Raw genomic sequence first — 24852 nt, 5'->3', positions numbered from 1 at the left:
GAGTTTGCATTTATTTTTTGTTTTGTTTGTTTTAATTATTTTATTTGGCTGTGTCAGGTCTTAGTTGCAGCCCGCGGGATCTTCATTGTGGCATCCAGGATCTTTTTAGTTGCGACATGTGGGATTTGGTTCCCTGACCAGGGATCAAATCCAGGCTCCCTGATTTGTGAGTGGGGTGTCTTAGCCACTGGACCAGCAGGGAAGCCCCCTGCATTTATTTTTTGAAAACAAAAGTGGAATTATTACCATGCAATAGATCTATGTATTGGAAGCCCCCTGCATTTATTTTTTGAAAACAAAAGTGGAATTATTACCATGCAATAGATCTATGTATTTTTTTTTTATTGAAAAGTCAGAAACTTTGTATGTATCTCCTACCATGGTGTCTTGGTTTGTTTGTAAAGCAGAAAATCTAATTTTACATTTGTCCAACAATGACTTGTTTATGGGATTGCTTATTTAATAGCATCTGACTCTCTTGGGTATAACTACCAGTGTTCCCCCATTCAGAACATTTGGGGAGTGGTATCACATAGATAGATGCCTTTTTTTAAATAGATACAGTGAGTTAGCAAATTGCTGGTAATCAACAGCTATCTGCTCATTCTCTGTATAAGCAACAGGAAGAAGTGTCACCAACTGGTGTGCCACACTAGAACTTAAAATGGGTTTCCCACAAAAACAAGGTTTATAAAATGGTGAATATATAGAGTTAAAATAGTACAATGAGAACTATGTTCCAGATATGTTATGAATTATTTATTCGATACATATTTATGGACAGTCTGCTCTGTACCAGGTACTATTCTAGGCACTGGGTGACAACAATGAACAAAACTCAAGCAATAGCTTCCACAATAACACGGATTAGAATGAAGGAGGCAAACGTTTATTCATATTCTGAGAAGCATCTTTTCAACTTATTTTTCTAACATCAAATAGTAGTTAGTTAACTGTTAAGGGTGACTTGAGCCTTTGCTGCTTTGCTTGCATTAATTCTAAATATAAATTAGAACCTATACCAAGGGCTAACTTTAGGGAAATCAGAGTAATCATAACAGAAATAAGGAGCAACTATTACATAAAATATAATTTTTCTCTCTTCCTCACTATCTTTTTGTTCACCTTTCATGGGAATTTCTTCCTGCCCATATATACCCCATGGATTAGGTCAGGAAGATACCTGCCTTAATGGAGCCATAGGAAAACATGAGCATGGTGAAAGGGAAAGGGTGAATCCTTATGTCCTTTCAATTTTTATTGAGAGGATTTATGAGAAGCTGTTGAGGAAAACTGTCCTAAGCACTTTAAATTCAGCCAGCAGCTCAGCTGGCTAATGGCTTTATGCTCAGCAGAAGACATCAGAACCTCTCCCAGTGACCTGAGTCACTGAAATGGACCCCAGGTCAGAGCACTGCAGCCTAAACTTTCATCAATAACACTACGTACCTTAAAAGCTCTTTCAAAGAGATCCGCATGTTGATCACATTCTGGCAATGTGTTATCTGGTGGGTGGGGGATGAATTTAATGTATTATAAACTTGAAGCAGGGAGGGGTCCCTGCAGAAACCCTAGACGAATTTGATGGGAGAAAAGGGGAGGGTAACGGGCGGGACAAGGGAGCAGTGACTGGCTGGAGTCCCCTGGAGGAACCTGGAGGCCAGGGCTCTGTTTCTCAGTTTTGCTCAAGGTCCCACGTTACTCTTACCGGAGCCCTCGGTGGCAGCTCCCGGCGCTCACATCTGCCACACCAGCAGCTCACTAAAGAAAAACATGATCGTCCTGAGTTCACTAAAGAGGAAGTAAAGCCAGTTTCTTTTTTGTTGTTGTTGTTAGAAAAGTGAAAATTTTAATAACCTTCCCTCCCTTCCCATTCTCCCCTTTTGCTGTGTTTTTAGTTTTAGTTTGATTGCTTTAACTGTTAACAGAAGAAAAAACAAACACTTTCCCCAGCTTTCCTTCTTAACTCTTTCAGACATCTCAGTTCCACCTGCTTTCTCATTTAGATTCCAAAACAAAAGGAACAAAGGAAACTTTTTTCACTTACATCTAGTACTTCCCTTTTTAAACAGTAAAAGTAAATACACGTGGTTATTAAAAAAAAAGAAAAAAGTCAAACCATACAGACAAGGAAGACCATAAAATGATAAGCAAAACTCTCCTCCCACCCTGAGCTCAGTTCCACTCCCCAGAGGTAACGTCATAGAAACAATTTTTTCAGTTGACTGAGGTTTAGAATCCACAGTATTGCCAAATTAAAGTGCAGCATGATGGAGGAGTTGTTTCTAAACTAACACCTCCGTAAGCACAGTGTGGATATAAATTCTCACCACTCCTCTTGTGTATCTGGGTCTGTAGACTAAGAAGTAAGAAGGGACTCAAAGCCCTGCCACGTCTCCCTCACTTTTCTCAAAGAAGGAGGACTCGTAAATTTCCTCAGGACAGAAGCGTGAGACTCAGACCAGAAGTCAGAGAACTTAACTGGCCTTTGCTTTCATCCTTAGCACCCATGTTGTGGGAGCTAGAGGCACTCAGAGCCACCTTCCAAGATGTTTGTCCCTTGTCCCAACCCCCAGACAGTGCTTATTTCTGAGTTCCCTTCTTTTCTCTTCCCTTAGGAAGAAGAAAAGCCCACTCTCTGCGTGTTCAATGCTGTGACCCAAGAGACAATGCCCATAATGGAGAGCATTTCCCTTCTTGGTAAAAAAGTGTCTGATCTGAGAACACTGATAGCTCTGAGATGTGGATTCCCTGTGAGTGTCTTCTGTCTTCGGACCCCAGAGGGACTGGAGATGTATGACTGCAACACGCTCAGGGACTACCAGACAGACCTCGGTACCGCCCACTATATGTGATAGCAGCTACTACTCAGCATTCAGGTTCTTTGATACCAGACTCACAACAGAAGGAGGAGTTGTTTCTAAACTAAAACCTCTGTAGGCGCAGTGTGGATGTAAATTATCAAAACCCCTCTTTGGTGTCTGGGTCTGTAGGCTAAGAAATAAGAATGGTCACATACCCCTGCCATGTCTTGTTCTCTCTGCTCAAAGCAAGAGGACTTGTTAATATCCTTGGGATAGAAGACCAGGACTCAGATCTGTTTATATTTTTCTCTTTCAAAATATATTTCAAGCATATATAGAAGCAAGTTCTAGTAGATATTCTTTTTCCTCTTTTTAATGCAAGTGGTAGCATAGCATATGATACATATTGTTTGAACCTTGTTTTATGCGAACTCATTTTGAAATATTGTCAGTTATATTAAAAAATCTTTTAATTAAACAGTATGAAGCCAATACTGTGCAGGCCGAACAGGTGTCTCAGTGAGCACCATTCATCCCTGATGGACAGATTACAACCTCTCTTTAAATACTGTACTTCAGTCATGTCTGCTGTAGCCATACATTATTAAGCCAAACTCAAAGGACTGTCAGATTTGTTTCAACCATATTGGCAAATGGTTCAAGCTTTATAGAGATTCTTGCTTGAGGTGAATAAGCTTTTGCTGACGGCACATCTTTAGGCAACATTGTGCTATAACATTTGCTGCAATGGAATTTGATTTCTCCCAACTTATAATCGGGCCTGTAGACATCCATGAATTAAGCAGTTTTGCTTTTTATAACTACTAAATTTGCATTTATTGTTACTTTCCTGACTATTCTGTTTGCTTATTCTTTCATGTTATTTTTAACTGAGGCTCTCAAAACTTTGACATCAATTACCATCCCTGTTTTTGATCAGAGGAAGTGATGTTCTAGCAGCCGTCCTCAGAGTATCTTACTGTAAACACATATCTGCTCTGTGTGCTTGCTGGGGGATCAGCCCTGCACAGAACATGGTGGCGGCTGATTTAAGTAAGTGTACACAAGTGGCATTTGTCTTCGAGCAACTTATGACCTAGTTATTTAATGAAATGCCAAAGGATAAATGAGAAAACTGAGGTGACTGTTCTTCAGGCCTGTGCTGCTCAGATCATGATGTGGCATTTTAGAGCACGAGGAGAATTTAGAAATGGCTTTTGGCCCAACATCTAATTTTGGTTTTTGGTCATGCATACGCCATGCGGGATCTTAGCTCCCCCACCAGAGTGGAACCCGTGCCCCCTGCAGTGGAAGTGTGGAGTCCTAACCACTGGACCGCCAGGGAAGTCCCCCAACCCCTAAGTTTTACAGATATAAAGACAGCAAAAAGGTTCTGAATGGTTAAATGACTTGCTCAGGGTGTGTTAAGGATAACGTCCCTTAAAATGATCCTCTAGGAAGGAGGTTTTTCAGGTGTAAGGTGAGAGGCTCCAGCATGACCTGGGTAGATGGCTTTGGCCACCATGAGAACATAGGGCATGGGAGGAGGGGCAAGGAAAGAGGGAACTCAAAGGAAAAGGAGGAAGAGCCTTTGACCTGCTTCACATCTTTGCTTAAAACACTCCTAGCAGTCTTTTTTTTTTTAATTTAATCCGTGTAAACATTCTATTTTATTTTATTTTTTAAATTTACTTATTTATTTTATTTTTGGCTGCGGCGTCTTAGTTGCGGCATACGGGATCTTTCCTTGCGGCGTGTGGGCTTCTCTCTAGTTTTGGGCTTCTCTCCAGTCGTGACACGGGCTCCAGAGCACATGGGCTCTGTAGTTTGCGGCACACAGGCTCAGTAGGTGTGGTGCATGGGCTTAGTTGCCCCGCGGCATGTGGGATCTTAGTTCCCTGACCAGAGATCGAACCCATGTCCCCTGCATTGGAAGGCAGATTCTTAACCACTGGACCACCAGGGAAGTCCCCCAAGCAGTCTTTAAGTAGCCAGCCCATTTTAAACTACAGGGTAAGGGAATCTTTGATCTGCCTCTCTTCCAGATTCTCCTCTTTCCAGTCAATGAGTCACCCCCGATGCTGTCAGGAGTTGAACCTTGACCCCTTTCCAAAGGCAGTAGAAAGTCAGAAGGTTTTGGAGAAGCAGTCAAAGAAAATCAAAGATTTAAGTAGCTCAATTAGTCCCTGCACATACTAGCTCATACAGTAATATATAAAACTACCTCTGCACTCTGGGCATTTATAATAAAGTGGTAGAAATGAAGCATGCACATTTACTCAGTTATAATCCAATAAGCCAGCTCCCTGTAGGTTGAAGGGCTCAAGGGAAGGCTTTTTGGAGAATGTTGGACTTGAGCACACAAAGATGCGAGAAATATGCATCATCTGAGAGGAGGAAGGGAAAACATTCCAGGCTTCTAGGCCAGGAGAAAAGCATGAGCCACAGGTTCAAGAACATGGGCTTACATTTGCAGCAGCATGGATGGACCTAGAGATTGTCATACTGAGTGAAGCATGTCACACTGAGTGAAGCAAGTCAGACGGAGAAAGACAAACATCATATGATATCACTTATATGTGGAATCTTAAAAAATGGTACAAGTGAACTTATTTACAAAACAGAAATAGAGTCACAGACATAGAAAACAAACTTACGGTTACCGGGGGGAAGTGGGGGTGGGGAGAGGCATAAATTGGGAGACTGGGATTGATATATACACACTAGTATATATAAAATAGATAACTAATAAGGACCTACTGTATAGCTCAGGGAACTCTGCTCAATACTCTGTAATGACCTATATGGGAAAAGAATCTAAAAAAGAAGGGATATATGTTTATGTATAACTGATATCCTTTGCTGTACAGTAGAAACTAACACAACATTGTAAATCAACTATACTCTAATAAAATTTTTTAAAAATAAAAATAAAAAAAGAATGTGGGCTTAATCCAGGGAAGACAGAAAGCAGGAGACTGTTCTAAAGAGTAGAGGAGCCTCGTGGAGACCAATGGGAATCGCACAGCTGAGGTCATATTGAGGAGGGTCTTAGAGGTGAGGCAACAGAGCACAGGTTTCATGTGCTTGCAAACAGAGCCATGTACATTCTGGAACAGGAGTGTTTCAATAGAAGTTTAATCTGGTGGCAGGCAGCATGAAATATAGAAAGGAGTGAGGAGAGCCTGGAAGTAGGGTGATATGCTAACTGGAGCTTTTGATAATCCCAGTATTAATTAATTCCACTAGTAATGGAAGAGACAAATCTGAGAAATTCATGAGAGAGAGACAGAGCATCGTGCTGGGTCACATCTAAGAAGAGGGAAATGCCAAGGCTCTGACGCTAGGACAGCAATGGTGAAATTGGGAAAAGGAGCTTATGCTTTGGGTCTTCAACTTTAGATATAAGGAAACTCAGAGAGTACATTTTTTTTTCCTGAAAATTACTCAGCTAGTTAGTGGCAAAGCTGTAAGTACAACTGAGTTCTTCTAATTCTACGCCATGACAAATATGGAGCTAGGGCTTGAGTGATGGGTTGGGTTAGCAGATATTGCTGCAGGCGTCCTGCCCATGGCGTTGGGGGTACAGCACGGTGAGAGGTGCTTTCCTTAGACAGTAAATACAGAGAGGGACATGTCAAGGGCCAAGGGCCTTCGTCAGCTCAGATCCTGAAATCTAGGCGGGCTCCAGGGTCCCCCACCAGCCCTCAGGCCCCTTAGAGATCTACTGTGCCACTTTAATTCCTTTTATAAATGAGAAAACTGAGGCTCAGAGAAGTTAAGTGACTTGGTCAGGTCATACTGGTAATAATTAGTCATCCTACACTCAGAATTGGGTTCTTTCCAACAACTTAAACTGCCAACCCAGTGTGTCTTTATTGATACCTATTTTTACTGATGCTCTTTAAGTACTGATCAATATCTTGTTTTGATTCCCACTAGGGGAAACCCAAACCAGACAAATGGTTTCCACATTCAGAAAGAAAAAGTCCAAATCAGATAGGCAGATATTGATCCCAGAGTATGCATGAGGAATCCAGAAACTTGGGATATGGGGACCACAGCAGGAGAGGTTGGAGACGATTCCCTAGAATAGGCACTGTTGCTTGCACCTGCTTTCCTGCACAGCTTGGGCATGGTAGGTGGATTTGTAAGTAGAGAGAGGGTGAATCCAGGTTCTGTAGATATATACAATTTGGGGAGTCCACTTTAAACAATTAAGAATAAAGAATTAGAAAGTTCATATAGAAAGAGGTCTTGAAGCATAATTCTCATTAATTTTACTTTCATTTCAGTTATAGATTTTAGTTGTATTTTCTGGAACAACATAGCATTTTTAAAATAAGTTTCTATTTTCTAGCAGAATGCCTAAGCTTATGAAGGAATTTAATGTGTGACAAAGGAGGCATTACAAATCAATTGGAATGGAAGGATTGTCCAATAAATGGTGCTGGTTAACTCACTTAGAAATTCTCTGGATATTCCAAAGTTGAGCACTAAGAGAAAAGCCATCCATTGTTACCTTCGATCTTTGAGAAATTAAGACTGCTTCATTGCAAAAAACTGAAATTGATAGTTATAACACCTGTAACATTTGTTCACATAAAATACAGGGCTTGTTGGAGGTGCCCTAACTGATAAGAATTTAAATCACATAGTATTCTCTAGTTTTCAGGGCTCATCAGTAGTGGACAGGTTGAGCTAGGGAGAGCTGAGACCCTGAGGCTAGGCAACCACATAGGGAAGTGCAGATGGGCCAGGAAGACCCCACCCATAGACATCTAGCAAAAGGAGGTTAGACTTAAATAGGTCCTGCTGATGGGGGTCCTGGAACAGGCAGGTCAGTCTGCATTAGCAGTTGGTAAGATGGAGGAAGGCAGAGGGTGATCCAGGGAGATCCAGCAGGGACCCGGCAGGTGAACCATAGCATCAGAGCATCAAGGTAGTGAATGAATCAATGAACGAATGACATAAAAGGTGGGAAATGAGACAAGCTGGTTGCTGACACAGGAGCCTCTGTCAACATGTAACAGAAATCTAACCCCAGAGACTGGCGTTCGGAATAGGAACTCTCTGAGTTCCAGGCTCGGAGAACAGAGATGGGGCCTCAGTTATGAAACCCAAAATGTAGAGTAGGATACTGAGACTTGTGCTCTGAGGCACAAGGTGTGGGCTTGGTCTCTTATTCCTGGAGGAATAAGGCAAGTTACTAGAACAGGAAAACACCTGAGCGGGCTGAACAGGAAGAGCAACTTCCCATCAAACTTCTGAGCAGCTGGCCTGGACTCTTAACAAATCCCCTACAACTGAAATTAAGACTGTTCCATGGGGGCTTCCCTGGTGGCGCAGTGGTTGAGAGTCCGCCTGCCGATGCCGGGGACACGGGTTCGTGCCCTGGTCCGGGAAGATCCCACATGCCGTGGAGCGGCTGGGTCTGTGAGCCATGGCCGCTGAGTCTGTGCGTCCGGAGCCTGTGCACCGCAACGGGAGAGGCCACAACAGTGAGAGGCCCGCGTACCGCAAAAAAAAACAAAAAAAAAGATACTGATGCCTAGACCCACTCCTAGTGATTCTGACTTAATTGGTTTGGGAGGGTGCTCAAGCAAGTATCAGCATTTTAAAAAAAAAAAAAAAAAAAAAAAAAGACTGTTTCGTGAGCCTGAGACTGTTCTGGTCATTCAAATGGAGGCTATGCGGTCTCAGCTGTGGAGGACCAGGGAGGCTGGAGTATAGTGCCAGGCTAAAGCTTTCCAACGCTCATCTCTGAGTGATTTTCATAATAAACTAAAAACATAGTGAGTCACTTTAGGCAGGAGATGAAATAAATGCACTTGGAGCACTGTTTGAAGTCTTTTGTTTCCAGTGTTATTCATAGAAATCAAATATTTTACAAGAAAGTTTAAGTACAACAAGAAGCTTTAGAGACACTAAATCTACTATGTCATGGATGATCCATATTCTGGAAGATGTTTATCTAGGCATTTCTAGAGTGTATTTGCAGAACTGCTACTTGGTCTCTACAGAATAACTCCGTAATTCTCCAGCAACAAGAGTGAGTTCTCCCAGCTGAGGCCAGACTCGTGAGGGTTAAGGTAGGTTAGGGCCTTGATGGCATTAATGCAGATCAGGCTCTGTGGGTAAACATGCACAGCAACTAGGAATCAACCCACAAAGGACAGTGAGGCCAAGGTCAAGAAATCCCAAACCAGAGTCAAGAGTAAGGGAAGAAGAGCTCCATTTCAAGATTACAGGTTGTAACGTAGGACGTCCAAAAAGGGAGGGATCAGCAGAAAGAACATATACTTGGATGTGTGTCTGCCTGTGAAGTGGATGCAAGAAGGGCAAGAGGGCTTCCCTGGTGGCGCAGTGGTTAAGAATCTGCCTGCCAATGCAGGGGACACAGGTTCGAGCCCTTGTCTGGGACGATCCCACATGCCACGGAGCAACTGAGTCCGCACGCCACAACTACTGAAGCCCGGGCGCCTAGAGCCCGTGCTCCGCAACAAGAGAAGCCACTGCAATGAGAAGCTCGCGCACTGCATCGAAGAGTAGCCCCTGCTCGCCGAAACTAGAGAAAGCCCGCGTGCAGCAACGAAGGCTTCAATGCATCCAAAAATATAAATAAATTAATTAAAAAAAAAAAAAAGAAGGGCAAGAGCTGGGAAGCAGAAAGTAAAGCAAGAGAAAGGCAGCGGAAAAGAGGAGGCTTCTGAAGCACTAGAGAGAATTCTAGAGACAAAAATTCCAAGCCAAATTCTACTCCCAGCTTGCTGAGTAGCTTCAGGCAATTCCCCACGGGCCTCAGCTTCCTAGTCTATAAAATGAGACGATCGAGTGGGCTGGTCTTTTAGGATCTTTTTATCTTCAGCATTCTGTGACTCTAAGATTACTGCTGTTATGTTATCCTTCCTTCCTTCTCACCTGCAGGTATTTATGATGAACCTGTCTGAGCCTGAGGATATGTGTGGATAAGCCAAGTCACACACTGTCCCATCACAGCTTTGGCATGCAACCTCTGGGGCCGCCATATTGATTCAAAGGCAGCCAATCCATAAGCTGTCCAGTGACATCATCTCTCCTAGCTGAGACAATTAGAGTCTTGCTTGGAGATAAGTATAACACAGAGGACAGGCACATAGGCCCGGCAGCCAGATTGTCCAGGTCCAACTCCTGGTTCCACTATTTACTGGTTATGTAGAAGCTGGGGAAGTTACTTCATCTTACTATGCCTCAGTTTCCTCAGATGTCAAATGGAGAAAATAATATAACCCATCACTTAGGGTTGTTGTGAATTTTAAATTATTAAATTGTTCATGTACTTAGAATAATCTAGAGCATATAGTAAGCACTCAATGAATATTAGCTATTCATATTCAATATATTACTGTTATTATTCTTAATTATTAGTCTTGTGAATTCAAATTGGGAAATGTAGAGAGACAAAACTGGTTATCAGTAGGGTTGGAAAATGAAGAGTGTCAAGAAATAAGGTTGGGTCACGGCAAACGCATGTTGCATGCATGCCAAAGTTGTGATAGGACAGAAGCTGTAAGTAAGCAGGGCAGCCTGTCAGTAGAGAAAGGGAGAAGACACACAAAGAGACCTAAAGGGCATGAGAGAGAGTGAGAGAACCTGGGGCCCATGGGAGAGATGGGCAGTGGTCCATCTTGAGAGCTGTCTTGGTACCTAATGCATGCTAGATGTGGTCATTGTCTCAGTATAATAAGCCCCATTTTCTTGAGGGTCTCCTTTCAATCCAAGAGCATAACTAAAACAGAGCCCACAGACTGAATGAGACATAATGCTTGGGCTCAAAGAGTTCTTTTAGTGTTTGTCAACTGGCAATCCCAAAGCAGAAATGAGAAATGTATGTTCAATAATAAAGACTTTCAAAGTATACTATGAAACCAGTTGAGCAGTCATTTACCCTATCTGGGGAGGTGAGAGGATGGTGTTGTCAAGGAGGGCTTCCTAGAGGAGGTGATGCCAGGATTGCATCATAAACCATTGGTAGGAGGATGGGGGAGTCAGAAGAATTCAGACAGAAGGGACAGTAAAAGAATATGCCCCAAATCCAGAAACAGCCTGGGGTACACACAGAAGTCCAGGCCAGCCTGCTGGGCTACTAAGGGTTAGGAGGGCAGCACATGGCCAGAACAGGTTTGAGGAGTGGCTTAGAACTTCATTTAACAAGTATTTACTGAGCACCTACTGTGAGCCAGGCACCATTGGGGAAAGCAAGCATAGAGCTGTGAGTGAGGGTAGCAAGGTCCCCACCCTCTTGAAGCTTGCATTTCAGTGGGTAAGGCAAGCATCATCCCATAAACAGAAAAATATCGAATTTTAAATAAAATTAAGGAATATGAAGTAAAACAAAGCAGGATAAGGGAATAGAGAGGGATGTGATGAGATGGGGAAAGGCTATTGCAGATGGCTGGCCAAAAGAGGAGATGGCATCTGAACAGAGACGTGAATAAAGACAGGGGGAGGCTGTGGGGAGCTTCTCCAGGTAGCTTTAGGTGAGAGATTATCTAGGCCTGAAATAGGGCGGCGCTGGTTAAGATGGAGGTGAAGAAGCAGAGTTGTTCAACATTTGGGAAATAAACTTGTCAGGCCTTAGCAATTGTACAGATGTTGGGGGCATGAGAGAAAGGAAGGGATGAAGAACACCTCCCAGATTTCTAACTCAGGTAGCAAGGAAGATAGCAGTGACACAAACTGAGACACAGAATACAGGAGGAAAAGCAGGTTGGGGATGAAAGGTGACAGGTTGTCCTTCAGAACAGTGGGGCCCTAGCATGATCCCTTAGATTGTGGTATCCCCAGCTGGGGAATCCAGAGCTGGAGCAGAGGCCTGGCTGGAATTTGGACCCAGGAGTGACTGGCCCATGGGTGATCAATGAAGCCATCAGCTGCACTGAGGCTGCCTGTCAGTCAGCCAACAAGTATGTAGTGAGCACTTGGCAAACGGCAGGCAGTGTGGCAAGTCCAGAAGGAGCGTCGTTTGTAGTGGGTCGTGAACAACAGTCTCCAAACAACTAAAATGATTTCAAGTACTGATGATAGGGGCTGTGAAGAAATTAAAATAAGGTCACGGCATAAAGAGTATCGGAGGGGAGGAGGGGGTGGTGGCAGAGATTGCTTTAGCCCTGGTGGCCAAGAAGGTCCTCTGTGAGGACACGATGCTTGAAGGGAAAGCCGAGTAAGAAGAACACTGCCCTGTGAACTCTGGATAAAGACCCTCTGAAGCAAAAGAAATTATGTTCAGATGGGCGTGGCCTTGGTGTGTCTGAAGGACAGGTGAAAGGTCAGAGTGGCCAGAACAGAGTGAGTGAGGCAGGCTGGAGGGACAGAGGTCAGGGTGAGCCACATGGGGAGGAGACTGGGTTTTATCCTGAGGGAATGTGTAGAGTTAGAAGAGCAGAAGCCTGAGGAAAGATTCCTGGGAAACAGCAGCCTGAAGGACGAAGGGAATGTAGTCACAAAACCAGGAGAGGGTAGGCTTTTGAGGAGCAAGTGAGAAATCCTCCAGCAGCAATGAATATATCCCTTTTATGTTCATAACACAGAATGGCTCCTGTTTTGTGAAGAATGGAATGAAAGGATCATTCAACTTCACCCACAGCCCACTTGTAAGCTAAAGGCCTGAGAAATGCGTATGTCCTGCCACAGTTTCTTGAGTTTCTCTTCCAACATAACAGCTTTTGTTTACCTGGTGATGTGTAGATCAGCACGGAATCGATGTCCACAGAAATGTTTTAAGATAGCTGCAGAATCTGCAAGGCAGTTCAGCCATTGTATGCTTTCACTGTGCAGATGAGGAAATGCAAGTGCACAGAAGCTAAAAGGCTCTTCCAAGTCAACACAGGCCTAAGATCAAGATAGCACCCCTGCCCCGCCTCTCTCTCTCTCTCTCTCTCTCTCTCTCTCTCTCTCAGCATCCCTGTCTCCTTATTCAAAGGCTACTTTTCATTTGGCACCTAGCTCATGTCTGTTGGGAGAAAGCTATCATTAGAAGTTTTTGGACCACCAAACCCCAGGGATGGGCTGGAAGCATCACCACCTCTCTTTATCCACAGGCACGACACTTCGCTTGGATGTCTGGGATGGATGGAAGGAATTTCTGATGGGCTGTCTCCTCGGACAAAAACTTAAAGTCCAACGCTATTTATCAAATGAAGGACCAGTACTCAAGTATGAGATAAAGCAAATGCTAAACGAATTAAAGTAATTTTTGCTAAACTTTCATAGGAACTGCAATTCACTCTAGCTGGGGTGCTGCTCCAAGGGAGTTCCCTTGAGACATTTTTACTGAGATATTTGCTCGAATAAGATAGCAGGGATGCCACCAGGGCTGACAGCCTTTGGTGATGTATTGTAATTCAGGTAGACTTTCATCAGGAAACACTACCTAAATGCACGACTTCAGTTTGGTTTGGATATTAGACTTTTATCGGCAGTTTGTAAAGGATATCAGAATAAGTGCCTTGCCACTCTCACATTCAATTATTCTAAAAACCACTAATTGCTTATTGATTGGCTGAAAACATTGCCTACCTCTTCCTAAGCTATCATGTAACTTTTCAAATCCCATCTAATTCACACATTCATACTTTTGCCACACATGAAGTGTAACACATGCTGCTGGGGCAGTGGAGGAGGGTCGGCTCAGAGAAGCAGGTGGGCATTTTAACATATCTCTGCAGCCAGCAGCTTCCCAGGTGCATAAACTGCATTACCCTTTAGGTTTTAATTCAGTGGTATTTAGAACAGTGCCCCCTTGTGGTGATTTAGTCATACTTTACAGAAGCACACACGCTCAGCAGGAGCTCTACGGGCTCTGTGAAGTGACAGATTGGAAAACCAGCTTTTGCAATTTTACAAAATATTTAAACATTTAAAATTAATTTATATTTGGGGATAATTATAATTCTCTCTTTTCTTTCTTTGCTCTGAATCCAAAGAAATAGCTGTTGCATTGTTACTTTTAATAGTGCATACTTACTGAGTACTTTGTAGCATTGTGTTATATTTATTAACTAATTTTATACTTATAACACTTTTATGAGATGAATACTATTTTATCTTATTTTACAGATAAGGAAACTGACTTAGGAAATCTGCCCAATGTCACACAGCTAGCAAGGGCACAACTGGGTTTTAGATCCCCACAATTTAATAACTCTAGTGCTCATGTACTTAACTATTTCCACTTAATCTTTAAATAAAATCTAAGAGCTCAGAGAATATAAACACGATATGCATATGATCAGAGTGAAAAGCTCCTTTTATTCCTCCACCCAATCAACAATGTATGTACTATGTACTATGAAAGCAATAAACAAGATACGGTCCCTGCCTTTAGCAAATTTATAGTCCAGTAGGGGAAACAGAAAACAGGTAACCAATTCCTGGAGAAACAGAACTGCAAAATGTCTGGGAGTACAAACTCCAGTGCTCATCTACCTAGGTTCAAAGCCCCACCCCCTCAGTGTTTAGTCGTGTAAACTTAAGCAAGTAGTCATCCTGTACCTCCGTTTCCTCTTCTATAAAATGGGGAAAATAATAGTACCTATCTCATAGAACTACTTTAGAGATTAAATGAGCTAGTATTATAAGGAACTTAGAGGGCCACCTGGCACATGGTAAGGAGGATACAAATGTTAGGTGTCGCTGTTACCATTCCGTGTGAAAATTGTTATGACATGGGCATTGTGCAAGAAGGTATGGGAATGTATAGTATGGACAACTGTAGGGGATCACGTAAAGCACCCCGAGAAAGGGACTTGAAGGGCTGACACTCAGGTAAACAGTAGGGAGAAGAATAAAAATGTCTCAAAACAGATAGAACCACACGTACAAAGACCCAGGGGGCAAGAGAATGGATTCAAAGAACTGAAAGAAGTTCCAAATGGTAGATGATAGAGTAAGAGGAAGCTAGTGGCCAGGGGCTGGAAAGATAAGAAGAGGCCAGCTCATGCAGGCCCCTGTAGGAATGTGAAGGATTTGGATTTTATCGTTTAAATGTTGGGAAGACATTGAAGGCCATGATGAGATCTGCATTTTAGAATATTGGCTCTGACTGCAATGTGGGGAACAGGGGCCGACAGGGAGACAGGAAAATAGTCCAAAGCAAACGGCAGCCTGAGCTAGGCTTATGACAGCAGAGGTGGGGCTAAGAGGACAGACTGTGAAAAGATCATTTAGGAGGCAGAATCAACCAGTCTTGGTAACAAGAGTGCTCTAGTTCCCACAACATGCGTGTTGAGGATGAAAGCAAAGTCCAGTTAGTCCATGCAGGAGGGGCTCTTCTCCCCAAATCAAATTCAGAGTTGCTGATCTGCACTAGTGAATTTCAGACGAAATTGATATGTGAACCAAAAGGCCAGCATATTAATGTATAACTCTAATTAGTTATAATCTGTCAGACGGTCCTAGAAACCCACATGTTCTGGGCAGACCATCTCTCTTATGCAGGAAAATTACACGGGATGCCACATACACCTGAAAATTATGGTGTGGTGAGCATGCAGTCAGAGACGGGAGAGTTAGTTATACGCAGATTTTGGACGATACCAGCTAGCTGGCCTCCATCTCTACCATGAGGTCACAGAGAGCCTTGCCCAAGTAAATCCTGGACGAAACCTGATGGAACCCTCTCTAGCTTTGCCTCCCTAATTCTTATTTCTCTGAATAGTCTTCACCCATCATTCAATCTGTGCCTGATGGGGAATTGGAAGGATGGGGATGGCAGGAAGGCCAGTGTGGCTATAGTTCAGTGAAAGAGAAGGGGATTGGTAGGAAGTGAGGCAGGAGCTGGGGCAGGGTCCAGGTGACAGGTGCCCTGAAGGCCAAGATGAAGAGTTAGAATTTCAGTTACAGCCGGAAGCTACTAGAGGGTTTGGAAGAGAGCATAGGCCACCTCCAACATATGGAATAAAAAGACTGCTAAGCACTGCGTGAGGAAAATCCCGTAGGGGGATAAGAGGAGGTGTTAGAAAAGACAAAGCAAACAAACATACAAAGCATTCAAATTTCTAAAATGTACTGAATTTCTTCCTGTGCTTCCCCAGTGAATATAAAGCTTGATATTTATCTTGAGCATTAGATTTTCGTAAAGGAAAACACTGATCCAAGGAAACCAGTTTGAATTATTTATATGAACACAATAGGACAATGTGTATAAGCAGGACCTGTGCAGTTTAACCTGTGTATTACTATAGACCTTTTCTGAAAATACTTTTAAAAGTTAGGAAGGTAAAAGTAAGGAAGAAATAAATATTTTAACTAGAATGCTTTGTGGGTATTTAGTGTAACTACCTTTGCCTGTTTGCTGACTTACTAGACAGCCCCGTTCTCGCTTGTTTCATTCATTCAGGTATCAGAAAAGGGTTGCCCTGTACATCGCCGCCTTTTACGGGCACACTGAGCTCACTGAATGGGCCCTGAAGCAGGGTGTGCGGCCCCACGAGATGGTCGGCGTGCACCCCTACCGAGCTTGGTGCCATGAAGCCCTTCACGCAGATGTCTCTAAATGCCCCATTCATGCAGCCGCAGAAGCGGGCCAACTGTTGATTCTGAAGGCTTTTGTCAACTGCAGCGTGCTGTGCCTGGAATGCAAAAACGCAGCGGGACAAACTCCCCTTACCATTGCGTTCAAACACAAGCATAAAGACTGCGTATTATATTTACTGAGTAAAATGTGGTCCACTGTTTCTTTTCTGAAAATCTCAGTCCCCATGAGGATTTACATTAAAATAAAACAATGGGTACTCAGAGCTCAGAGTCACAACCTTAATAAAGGCCAGCTTTGCGGAGCAAGGGTCTTTGGAGCCAAAGTTGGAGACGTTGTGATGGTGGATGGTTTCACCAAACCCAAAATGACCTCCAAGAGCTGGCATAAGGCTGAGAACAAGGACTCACAAGGCACTGTGGGCAAACTACCGTCTCTCAGGGAGCAAACTGTAAGCAGGAAACGTGTCAATCCTGTGGTAATTTCACAGCAGGACACAAGAGAACAAACACTCAAATTTCCTCCGCTGGTAGATGCAAATACGTTCTTTGAATTACAAAAACAACAAAATCGGAAAAAAATTACTGCCACAGCTAGGAAAAAAGAAAAGCTCATAAAAAATACATATCTCCCCCAAGTCCCCCTGCCTCCAGTTTCAAGAGTGAGCTATTCACACCCATCTTTTTACTATGTAACACCCAGTGCCAACTTTTTACTCAGATCCTCCTTTGCATCTTTCTCAGAGCACAGTGGAAGAACTCCAAGGGAGAATGCCATCTACTACTTAGCTGTGGCCAGGTAAGGTTTTCTCTTCAAACAAACAAGGATAAACCGTTAATAGGGCAGGTCTAGGGGAGGAATGGTCTATGAAGCCATCACACTAGCATGCCATGTAGTATAGCACAGGTTTTTCCTGTGCATCAGTACCCAGCTTCAAGGACCTAGCCTTGTTCTAGGACAAAATGAACTGATTTTATTGGCCAATCCATGTAGTATTCTACTTGTCAAATTTTCAGGAAGAAAGGAGTTGTATCAATTAACAAGGTCACTTGTTTTTTTTTAAAAAAAAGTAAAAGAAATTGTTAATTGTAATTAAAGGGATAAGGGGGAAACTTGAAATCTGGGAGACATCAAAAGTGTCATGGAAGCCTGGATGGTAATGAAAGTGGAAGGAAAGAAAAGAACAATTTAATGACAAACGGAATCAAAAAAACTTCAGTTGACTTATAGACAAGAAATACAGGCCGGGGGAGAGCTATATTGGATAGGGTGATAGAATTGATATTAATATTTAAGGTAAGTTTAAAAAGTAATCCATTATCACATTTAAAGATATAAACAAGTGTGTTGGAAGTGGATTTTTTGGGCACATTCATTTCATAAAATAAAATTTTATATATTGGTCATCAGATTTCACTGAAAACACTACTCTGATTAGATCTCAAGATAAATACTTATGAGGTATTATTGGGTGCCAGTATTACAGTGAAAATATAGATTTATGAACGATTTTTCCCCTTACTCGATATAATGAGAAGGAAAGAAAAAATAAAGCTAGTTTGTTTTAGTTGCCTTTCTGTATTGGTCTTTATTTCAGATCTACTTTATTTCAGCTAGATTGCTGCCACCTAGTGGTGAGAATAATTGCCATAGTGGTGAGCTATAAAATGCAAACTTCAGCATACGGCATGATGAGGTTGAGAAAAGATGAAGAAACTGCTTAACAGCTTCAATCTTTGTAATTTATGAGATATCTCTGACTAGAATGTATAAAAAGATAACCTAAAATTATAGAAAAAGACCAGAAAATTATTAATTGAAAAAATTATATAATCCATCTTAAAATCAGCCTGTAAACGTAAGGAAATACTGATCAGTTTTATCAAAAGATGCACATTAAAAATGATTTTATTTTTTAAACTTCCAAAAAAATGCCCATTATGGCCCAGTGCAGTGCTAGGCACAATGGAAATGTGCCAATGTATCTGTAGTTAAGGTGGCCATGTATGTGGTTTTGGGTGAAAGGCTGCCAGTGTCTATTGTGTGTGGTGCTTTCTTGGGGAGGAACTGAGTTGTGATATATAGAGTTAAATGCATAAACAGCACTAATCTCACATGTATGGCTTTTTAAATTTTTTTTTAATTAATTTATTTTTTATTTATTTGGTTGCGTCAGGTCTTAGTTGCGCAGGCTGACTCTGTAGTTGTGGCTCGCAGACTCCTTAGTTGTGGCTCGCCAGCTCCGTAGTTGGGCACATGGGCTCCTTAGTTGTGACACACGAACTCTTAGTTGCAGCACGTGTGTGAGATCTAGTTCCCGGACCTGGGATCGAACCTGGGCCACCTGCATCGGGAGCGCGGAGTCTTAACCACTGTGCCACCAGGGAAGTCCCTGAATTTTTATATTTGCATACATGCATGTAACAACCACTCAGATCAATTGCAAAATATTTCTAGCACCCCAAAAAAGTTCCTTCATGCTCCTTGCCAGTCAGTGACCCCTCCCAGATATAACCATTATTCTGATCTTTATCAATGAGGTTAGTTTTGCCCCTTCTTGACTTTCATATAAAGGGCACCATATGTTATGTATCTTTCATGTCTGGCTTTTTTGTGCAACAAATTGTCTATGAGATTCATTCATGTTTTTGCATGTATTGATTCTTCTTATTTCTGTATAGCATTCCATTTTTATGTAGTATTCCACATCTCTATCCAATCTCCTATTGAGGGGCATTTGAGTTGTAACTAATTTGGGGCTATTTTGAAGAACACTCTATGATTATTCTTGTATATAAGTTTGGTGGACATTTGCATTCATTTCACTTGACTCTATAACTAGGAATGGAATTGTTAGGTCATAGGGTTAGCTTTAGTAAACACTTCCACACAGTTTTCCCAAGAGGTTACACTAGTGTGCTGTTTTTGCAAGTACACTTCATAAGTATTGGAGTTATCAAGGGGAAGCAATTTCAAGGTTGAGAAAGGACTTGGTGGGGAAAACATTTCATTCAACAAAAAGGTTAGTGCAGGGAATTCTCTGGCGGTCCAGTGGTTAGGACTCCATGCTTCCACTGTAGCGGGCAAGGGTTTGCTCATAGGAGGAGGGGTGGTCAGTCTGATTGTTCACTTCCTCTGGCAAAGTTACTCCTAGCAAATCTTTCCAATTATATTGTTTCTCTTTTCCCAGTGCTTTTCTCTTCCCTCTGTTTGTATTCTCTACTGCCTTCCCATCTGTTTTCTCCCCTTTCCACTGTATCTATCCCAGGATCTGTCCCATATCCCTCTGCTGGTGGGCTGTGGAGGGATGGGGGGACCTGCATGCCTCATGCGCCTGCAGGGCTCTTTCTGACCTGGCTCATTGTCCCCTCAAAGGAGTCATGAAAGCACCCATGTCCACCTGAAGTCACGAGTCAAGCCAAGCAGCTAGGTGGTCTGAGCACTTACCACTAAAGGACCAGTACAGCTCTTGTGCCAGAACGTAAGGAGTGGACATGCGCTATCTTGAAGGCTGGGCCCACCATCATCAAGGTAGTATCATAGCCAGGAGATGGGGAAGAACCTAACTAATCCTTCCTGGTGCTAACCTGGGGGAATTGGGTCAGGGTGGATCCATCTGATGCTGCTGATTGTGTGGGAAGGGTGGCCTCCCAAACCAGGACCCCAGACATCTCATCTGGTGTCATGTGAGAGCACTTGCTGGAATTCCACCTTTAGATTCACAAAAATATACCTGTGAGGGTTGACTCCAAGAGAGTATTGCTACAGTTAGCTCAGATCCAGTGCTGGGTTGGTGCATGTGGCTGGTGTGGAGAGGATAGTAACTCAGGCCAGATTGAGTCTCATTCCCCAGAAGATGGTGTCAGCTTTATACAGATCAAAGAATATTTACAAGGTGTGTCTAGAAAACTTGTCTTCCTTACTGCCTATTGTCTGATTCCAGTGAGGTTGATGCAACTTGGAAGTCCAGCTTAGTAGAGATTCAGATATGGAGGATTGGTCCAGAAGCTTCAGTGTCCTGAGTGCACTGAGAATAGGTGACAGTCCCCAGTGGTGACTCTGATGGGCTCCCATGCTCCTGATAAAAGCAGACCTCTCTGTGTTGTTTTGTTTTGTTTCGCTTTGATGAAAAGTACCAAGGATGGGGCAGGGGAACCTTGCCACAAGTTTAAACCACTGTGGTTGATGAGGGTGTTTGCCTCAGCCTTGGAAGGTGAATACAGGGAATAAACCTGCTTGGCCTGGTCATGCCCCTAAGTCTCATTCTTGATACAGGAGTAACTCCTCCCCAAACTCCTTTTGATAAGCGCTCTATTTGTTGGGGATTGTAGGAGCAAAGGAGAGTCTGAGGGGAGATGAAAACAAATGAGGAGGCGGAGAAGAAGTCTGTTTGGCCTGAAGGCAGTGTTGGTGCAGAGCAGAAAGCTGGGCAATGTAATATTTTCCCTTAAAAAAAGAATTTTAAGGGACTTCCCTGGTGGCGCAGTGGATGAGACTCCACACTCCCAATGCAGGGTGCCCAGGTTCGATCCCTAGTTGGGGATCTAGATCCCACATGCATGCCACAACTAAGAGTTCACATGCCACAACTAAGGAGCCTGTGAGCCACAACTAAGGAGCAGGTGAGCCACAAGTAAGGAGCCCACCTGCCACAACTAAGGAGCCCAGGTGCTGCAACTAAGGAGCCCGCCTGCCACAACTAAGACCCCATGCAACCAAATAAATATATTTTTAAAAAGAATTTTAATTAGAAAATACAGTAATATGTGCTTTCTGGGAAGCATCTGAACAACATGGGAATGTATAAAGTAACCATGAAAGTCTCCATCCATCTTCCAGCCCCACTCCTCTCCCCTCTCATGAATCCCATCCGTCTCCCCAGAAGGCATCATTATTACTATGTGTAGCCTCCTAGAACTTTTCCATGTATCTCAATATATGTATGTGAGATATGTATGTGTGCATGCCCTTTTCATCCTAAAAGGGATTTTACCGCATTTATGTTCCCAAATATACATCTCTTAGACATAATCATCAAATCTTTCTACGCTAGGGAGAAGGAACTACCTTGTCCTTTTTAGTGGCTGCCTACTATTCCACTGCGTCCATGTATAATAAGTTATTTAACCAGTCCTCTCTTGATTTACATTCAGGTTGTTTCCATTTTTCACCATGATAACAGTGGTGCAATATATCCTTTTATGTGTAATACTTAGTCATTTATGAAAGTATTTCTATAGGACACTTTCACTGAAGTGAAATTGCTTATTCAAAGGACATATACATACTAAGTTAACTTCCTGAGAGGTTGTAGCAAATTGTACCCATCTATACAGTATGAGAGGCTACTTTTGAGTGAATTACATATCTACAGCTAGGAGGGGCCAAGGCTCAGAGGGAGTTGTAGTGAAGGAGTGAAGAAGAGGACCTGACAAAGTCTCTAAGGGTCAGCTTGTGTGCTACTGTGTTATAAATCACCCTTCCCTGAGAAGAAACTGTCAGTAGTACCCCTGCCCCCAAGAACAGTTTGGTACAATTCAGTTGCTGGCCCTTGTAGAAAAAGGCCTGCCCTGTACTTTCCAAGTTTACCTTGCAATGGGTATGGGGCAGGTATTTTCTCTCTTTGATTCCTCCGGGATATAAACTACCCTCTCCCTCTCCCTGTCTCTCCCCCAACCCCACCCCCTTCCTAAGGTACTGGGGTACAGTGGAAGCAGGGGCTAAGGCTCTGCTGACCTCCCTTTACTGGCAAGCCTGCCATTTTGCATAGATGAGCACGTGAGCCCTAGGAAAGCACAGGCATTGAGCAGGGCACCGTTCTTGTGCATTCCTGAGCACTGGGTTTAGGAGACCAGTTGCATCACATCATCTCCTCAGTTCTGCTTTGATGAGAGAGCCCACAAGAACAGCAAAGGGAGACATGAGCTGGACCTTCAGCTTACACGAGTTGACTGAAACCTGAGGGTTCAGCCTCCCAGCCTAGCTTGTCCAATGCTGCATGCCCAGGCCTTGCCCTCCAGTTGAGGACCCTGAATCCGTGACCCATTCAGGTGGGCAAGAACCTTGTTTCCTCTGTTCACTTTTATATCTTTAGCACAGCGCCTGGCATACAGTAAGGGCTCAATAAATAGGTGTTTAATGAATGCATAGAGGTCAGGGAGAGGTGGATATAGTTATACCATTCTTTCCTCCCTAAGCTGGGACTTCTATGCTGAAAAGAAACACTGAGATTCAGTTAGGTGGTTGGGCTGATGGCCCAGTTAGTGGTTACTAATGGTTATTCATTCAACCAACATTTATTGAGCTGGAGGTATGATGGTAACTTTCCTAGTTTTAGCACTGAAAGTTCTGTTTCCTGAGAAATCCCTGAGGCCTGGGCAAATCAGGACAGTTGGTCACCCTATACAGTCAAGAGCAAATACAGATACAGTCCTGCTCTTTGTGAGGCAAACCGTTTAGTTGGTGTGATGGGCATTATCACCCAGGCTAACTGGGGAAAGTGCTATGAAGGAGAGGAACTTGGAGAGAGAGGTTCTATGGAAGTCTGACATAGACCTTGACCTCCCTAAGAAAATGTCTGAGCTGAGATCTGAAGGATGGGAAGGAAGAATGCAGTGCTCCAGGTAGAGGAAAGAGCTTGTGCAAAGGCCTTGTGGCTCGAGCTTATGGGGAAGTTATGAAATGGGAAGATATGCTAGAGCAAAGGGAGAGAAGAGAGGTACAAGACAAACATGGAGAGGTAGGCAGGGCTCCATAAGAAGACCTGGGCTATTTTACCCTAAAAACAAGGAGAGAGCATCGAATGGTTTGACCTGATCAGCTTTGGATTTTTTAAGACCACTTTGGCTTCAGTGTAGGAGAACAAGAATGGATTCTGGAAGTCCAGATAGGAGTCCAGGGCAGAGATGGTGGGAGACTGCACTATAGGAGTCATGGAGAGAAGTAAATGGGTTGGAGACAAATATAAGAAAGAAATTGATAGGATGTGGTGGTAGATTGCATACGATAAGGAATGAGGGGCAGGGTGGATGGAAGGACTCTTGTCTTTGGAGATAATCAAAGCACGGGTGAGGTTCTGGGCTCACAGAGACTCCCAGCCACTGCTGAAGCAGCACTGTCCATAGTGCTCTTTAGAGAGATATGGGCAGCTATAGGAAATCCCAGGTCTTCCCAGGAGCTTACAGACATATTTGCAGCAGGGCCTAATGTTCACAGAGTCCAAGCGAGAGCCCAGCTGATGGAAGCAAAATGATGCTGTAGCAAGGCAACCCTGTTGATGAGTATGCTTGTTGTCTTTGCATGCCAGACTGATGTAACCACATTTGGCTTTCCTGGGTAAGTTCCAGGAACCCAGAAAATGATGACTCAAGGACAAAATGCCTAAGTTAGGCCACTTTCACACACTCAGGGGGGTCTGGGCTGGCAAAGAGGCAGAGGCTCTTAGAGAAAAAACTGACCTGGGAGGTACCGGCCTGTATCCCCTCCTGCCAACCCTGTCTTGTTTTTATTCACAGAGCCATTACAGTATTATATTAGCCTTCTATTTGTGTATATGCCTCCCCACTAGAATCTAAGTTCCATGAAGGCAGGGACCTTGTGTGTTTTGTTCACTCTTTGTTTCTTCAGCACATAGAACAGTGCTTTGTATTGTTTAAAAAAAGAGACAATAGGCCCAAAATGGAGTCCCTTGTGCTAAGCCCCACATCAGCAAACCAAGATTTAATATCTAACCTAATTGCAATGTCAACCTCTCTCCTAGTCTTAAAATAGTCAATCTGGAATTTCCTGGTCAGCAGTAGTAAGGTAACCTATCTGATAAAACCCTGCGATCCCCCAAAAAAAGATGAGGTAATGGCTCTTTCCTTGTCCCTGACCCCTTCTACCTATAAAAGTCTCCCAAATTATTCAGCTCTTTGGAGCTCCTTTCTGCATGGGATGCTGCCTGACTCACAAATAGTTGAATAAAGCAAATTATATCTTGAAATTTACTCAGTTGAATTTTGTTTTTTAACAACATATAGTAAGTGCTCAATAAACAGTTTTTGAATAAACACAGAAAAGCCAGAGTTCAAATGCCAGGGAGAGAATCAAGACAAGCAGTAAGCTTAGGGAGGAGCTAGATATGCGACAGAAAGGGAGAGAGAGGACTTTAAATCAATTCGGGTGGGATACGGAGAAAGGCTAAAGGTGTCTGAGTGATTTCCTTATGGCATAGGACTTGAATATATGGACAGCGTTGATGAGTTAACCCCATTTAGAGGGCCCAAGGAGACACAGTCATTGAGGTAAAGCAAGGAGTTAATCCAGAAGATTAAAGATGAATCAGCCAGACTTGGATCTAGTTCAAATGTCTGAAACACTAAGGTACTTTTACGCAAGGTTGCTCTTAATAGATTGAGTGAAAGAAAGCCCTTTAAATCTATGAGACTTTCCACACGAAAGGGGTGGTGGTCAGAAAAAGGAGCCAGGTAAAGGTGGCTACATGGTCTAAGACACTGTTTTGTGAAAGGGTAAGAAAGAAATTTAGTTTTCAGG

General features: G+C 43.1%; 1 protein-coding gene across 2 annotated transcripts in view; it reads left to right on the top strand.

Moving 5' to 3' along the window:
* ANKUB1 (ankyrin repeat and ubiquitin domain containing 1) overlaps positions 1-24852 on the top strand; it is a 41653-nt gene that overhangs the window by 14888 nt on the left and 1913 nt on the right. The window contains exons 3-5 of one of the 2 annotated variants that reach the window (XM_032631299.1): positions 2619-2753; positions 12884-12998; positions 16183-17115. In XM_032631299.1, the coding sequence (XP_032487190.1) occupies positions 2741-2753; positions 12884-12998; positions 16183-17115 (1061 nt within the window). In that variant the 5' untranslated portion in view covers positions 2619-2740. Of the gene's footprint in view, positions 1-2618; positions 2836-12883; positions 12999-16182; positions 17116-24852 lie in introns of both variants that reach the window. The other variant, XM_032631298.1, reaches the window with a different exon arrangement.

This window comes from Phocoena sinus, chromosome 4, assembly GCF_008692025.1.
Source record: "Phocoena sinus isolate mPhoSin1 chromosome 4, mPhoSin1.pri, whole genome shotgun sequence".
NCBI classification, from domain to species: domain Eukaryota; kingdom Metazoa; phylum Chordata; class Mammalia; order Artiodactyla; family Phocoenidae; genus Phocoena; species Phocoena sinus.
This window is presented reverse-complemented; position numbering and strand designations above follow the sequence as displayed.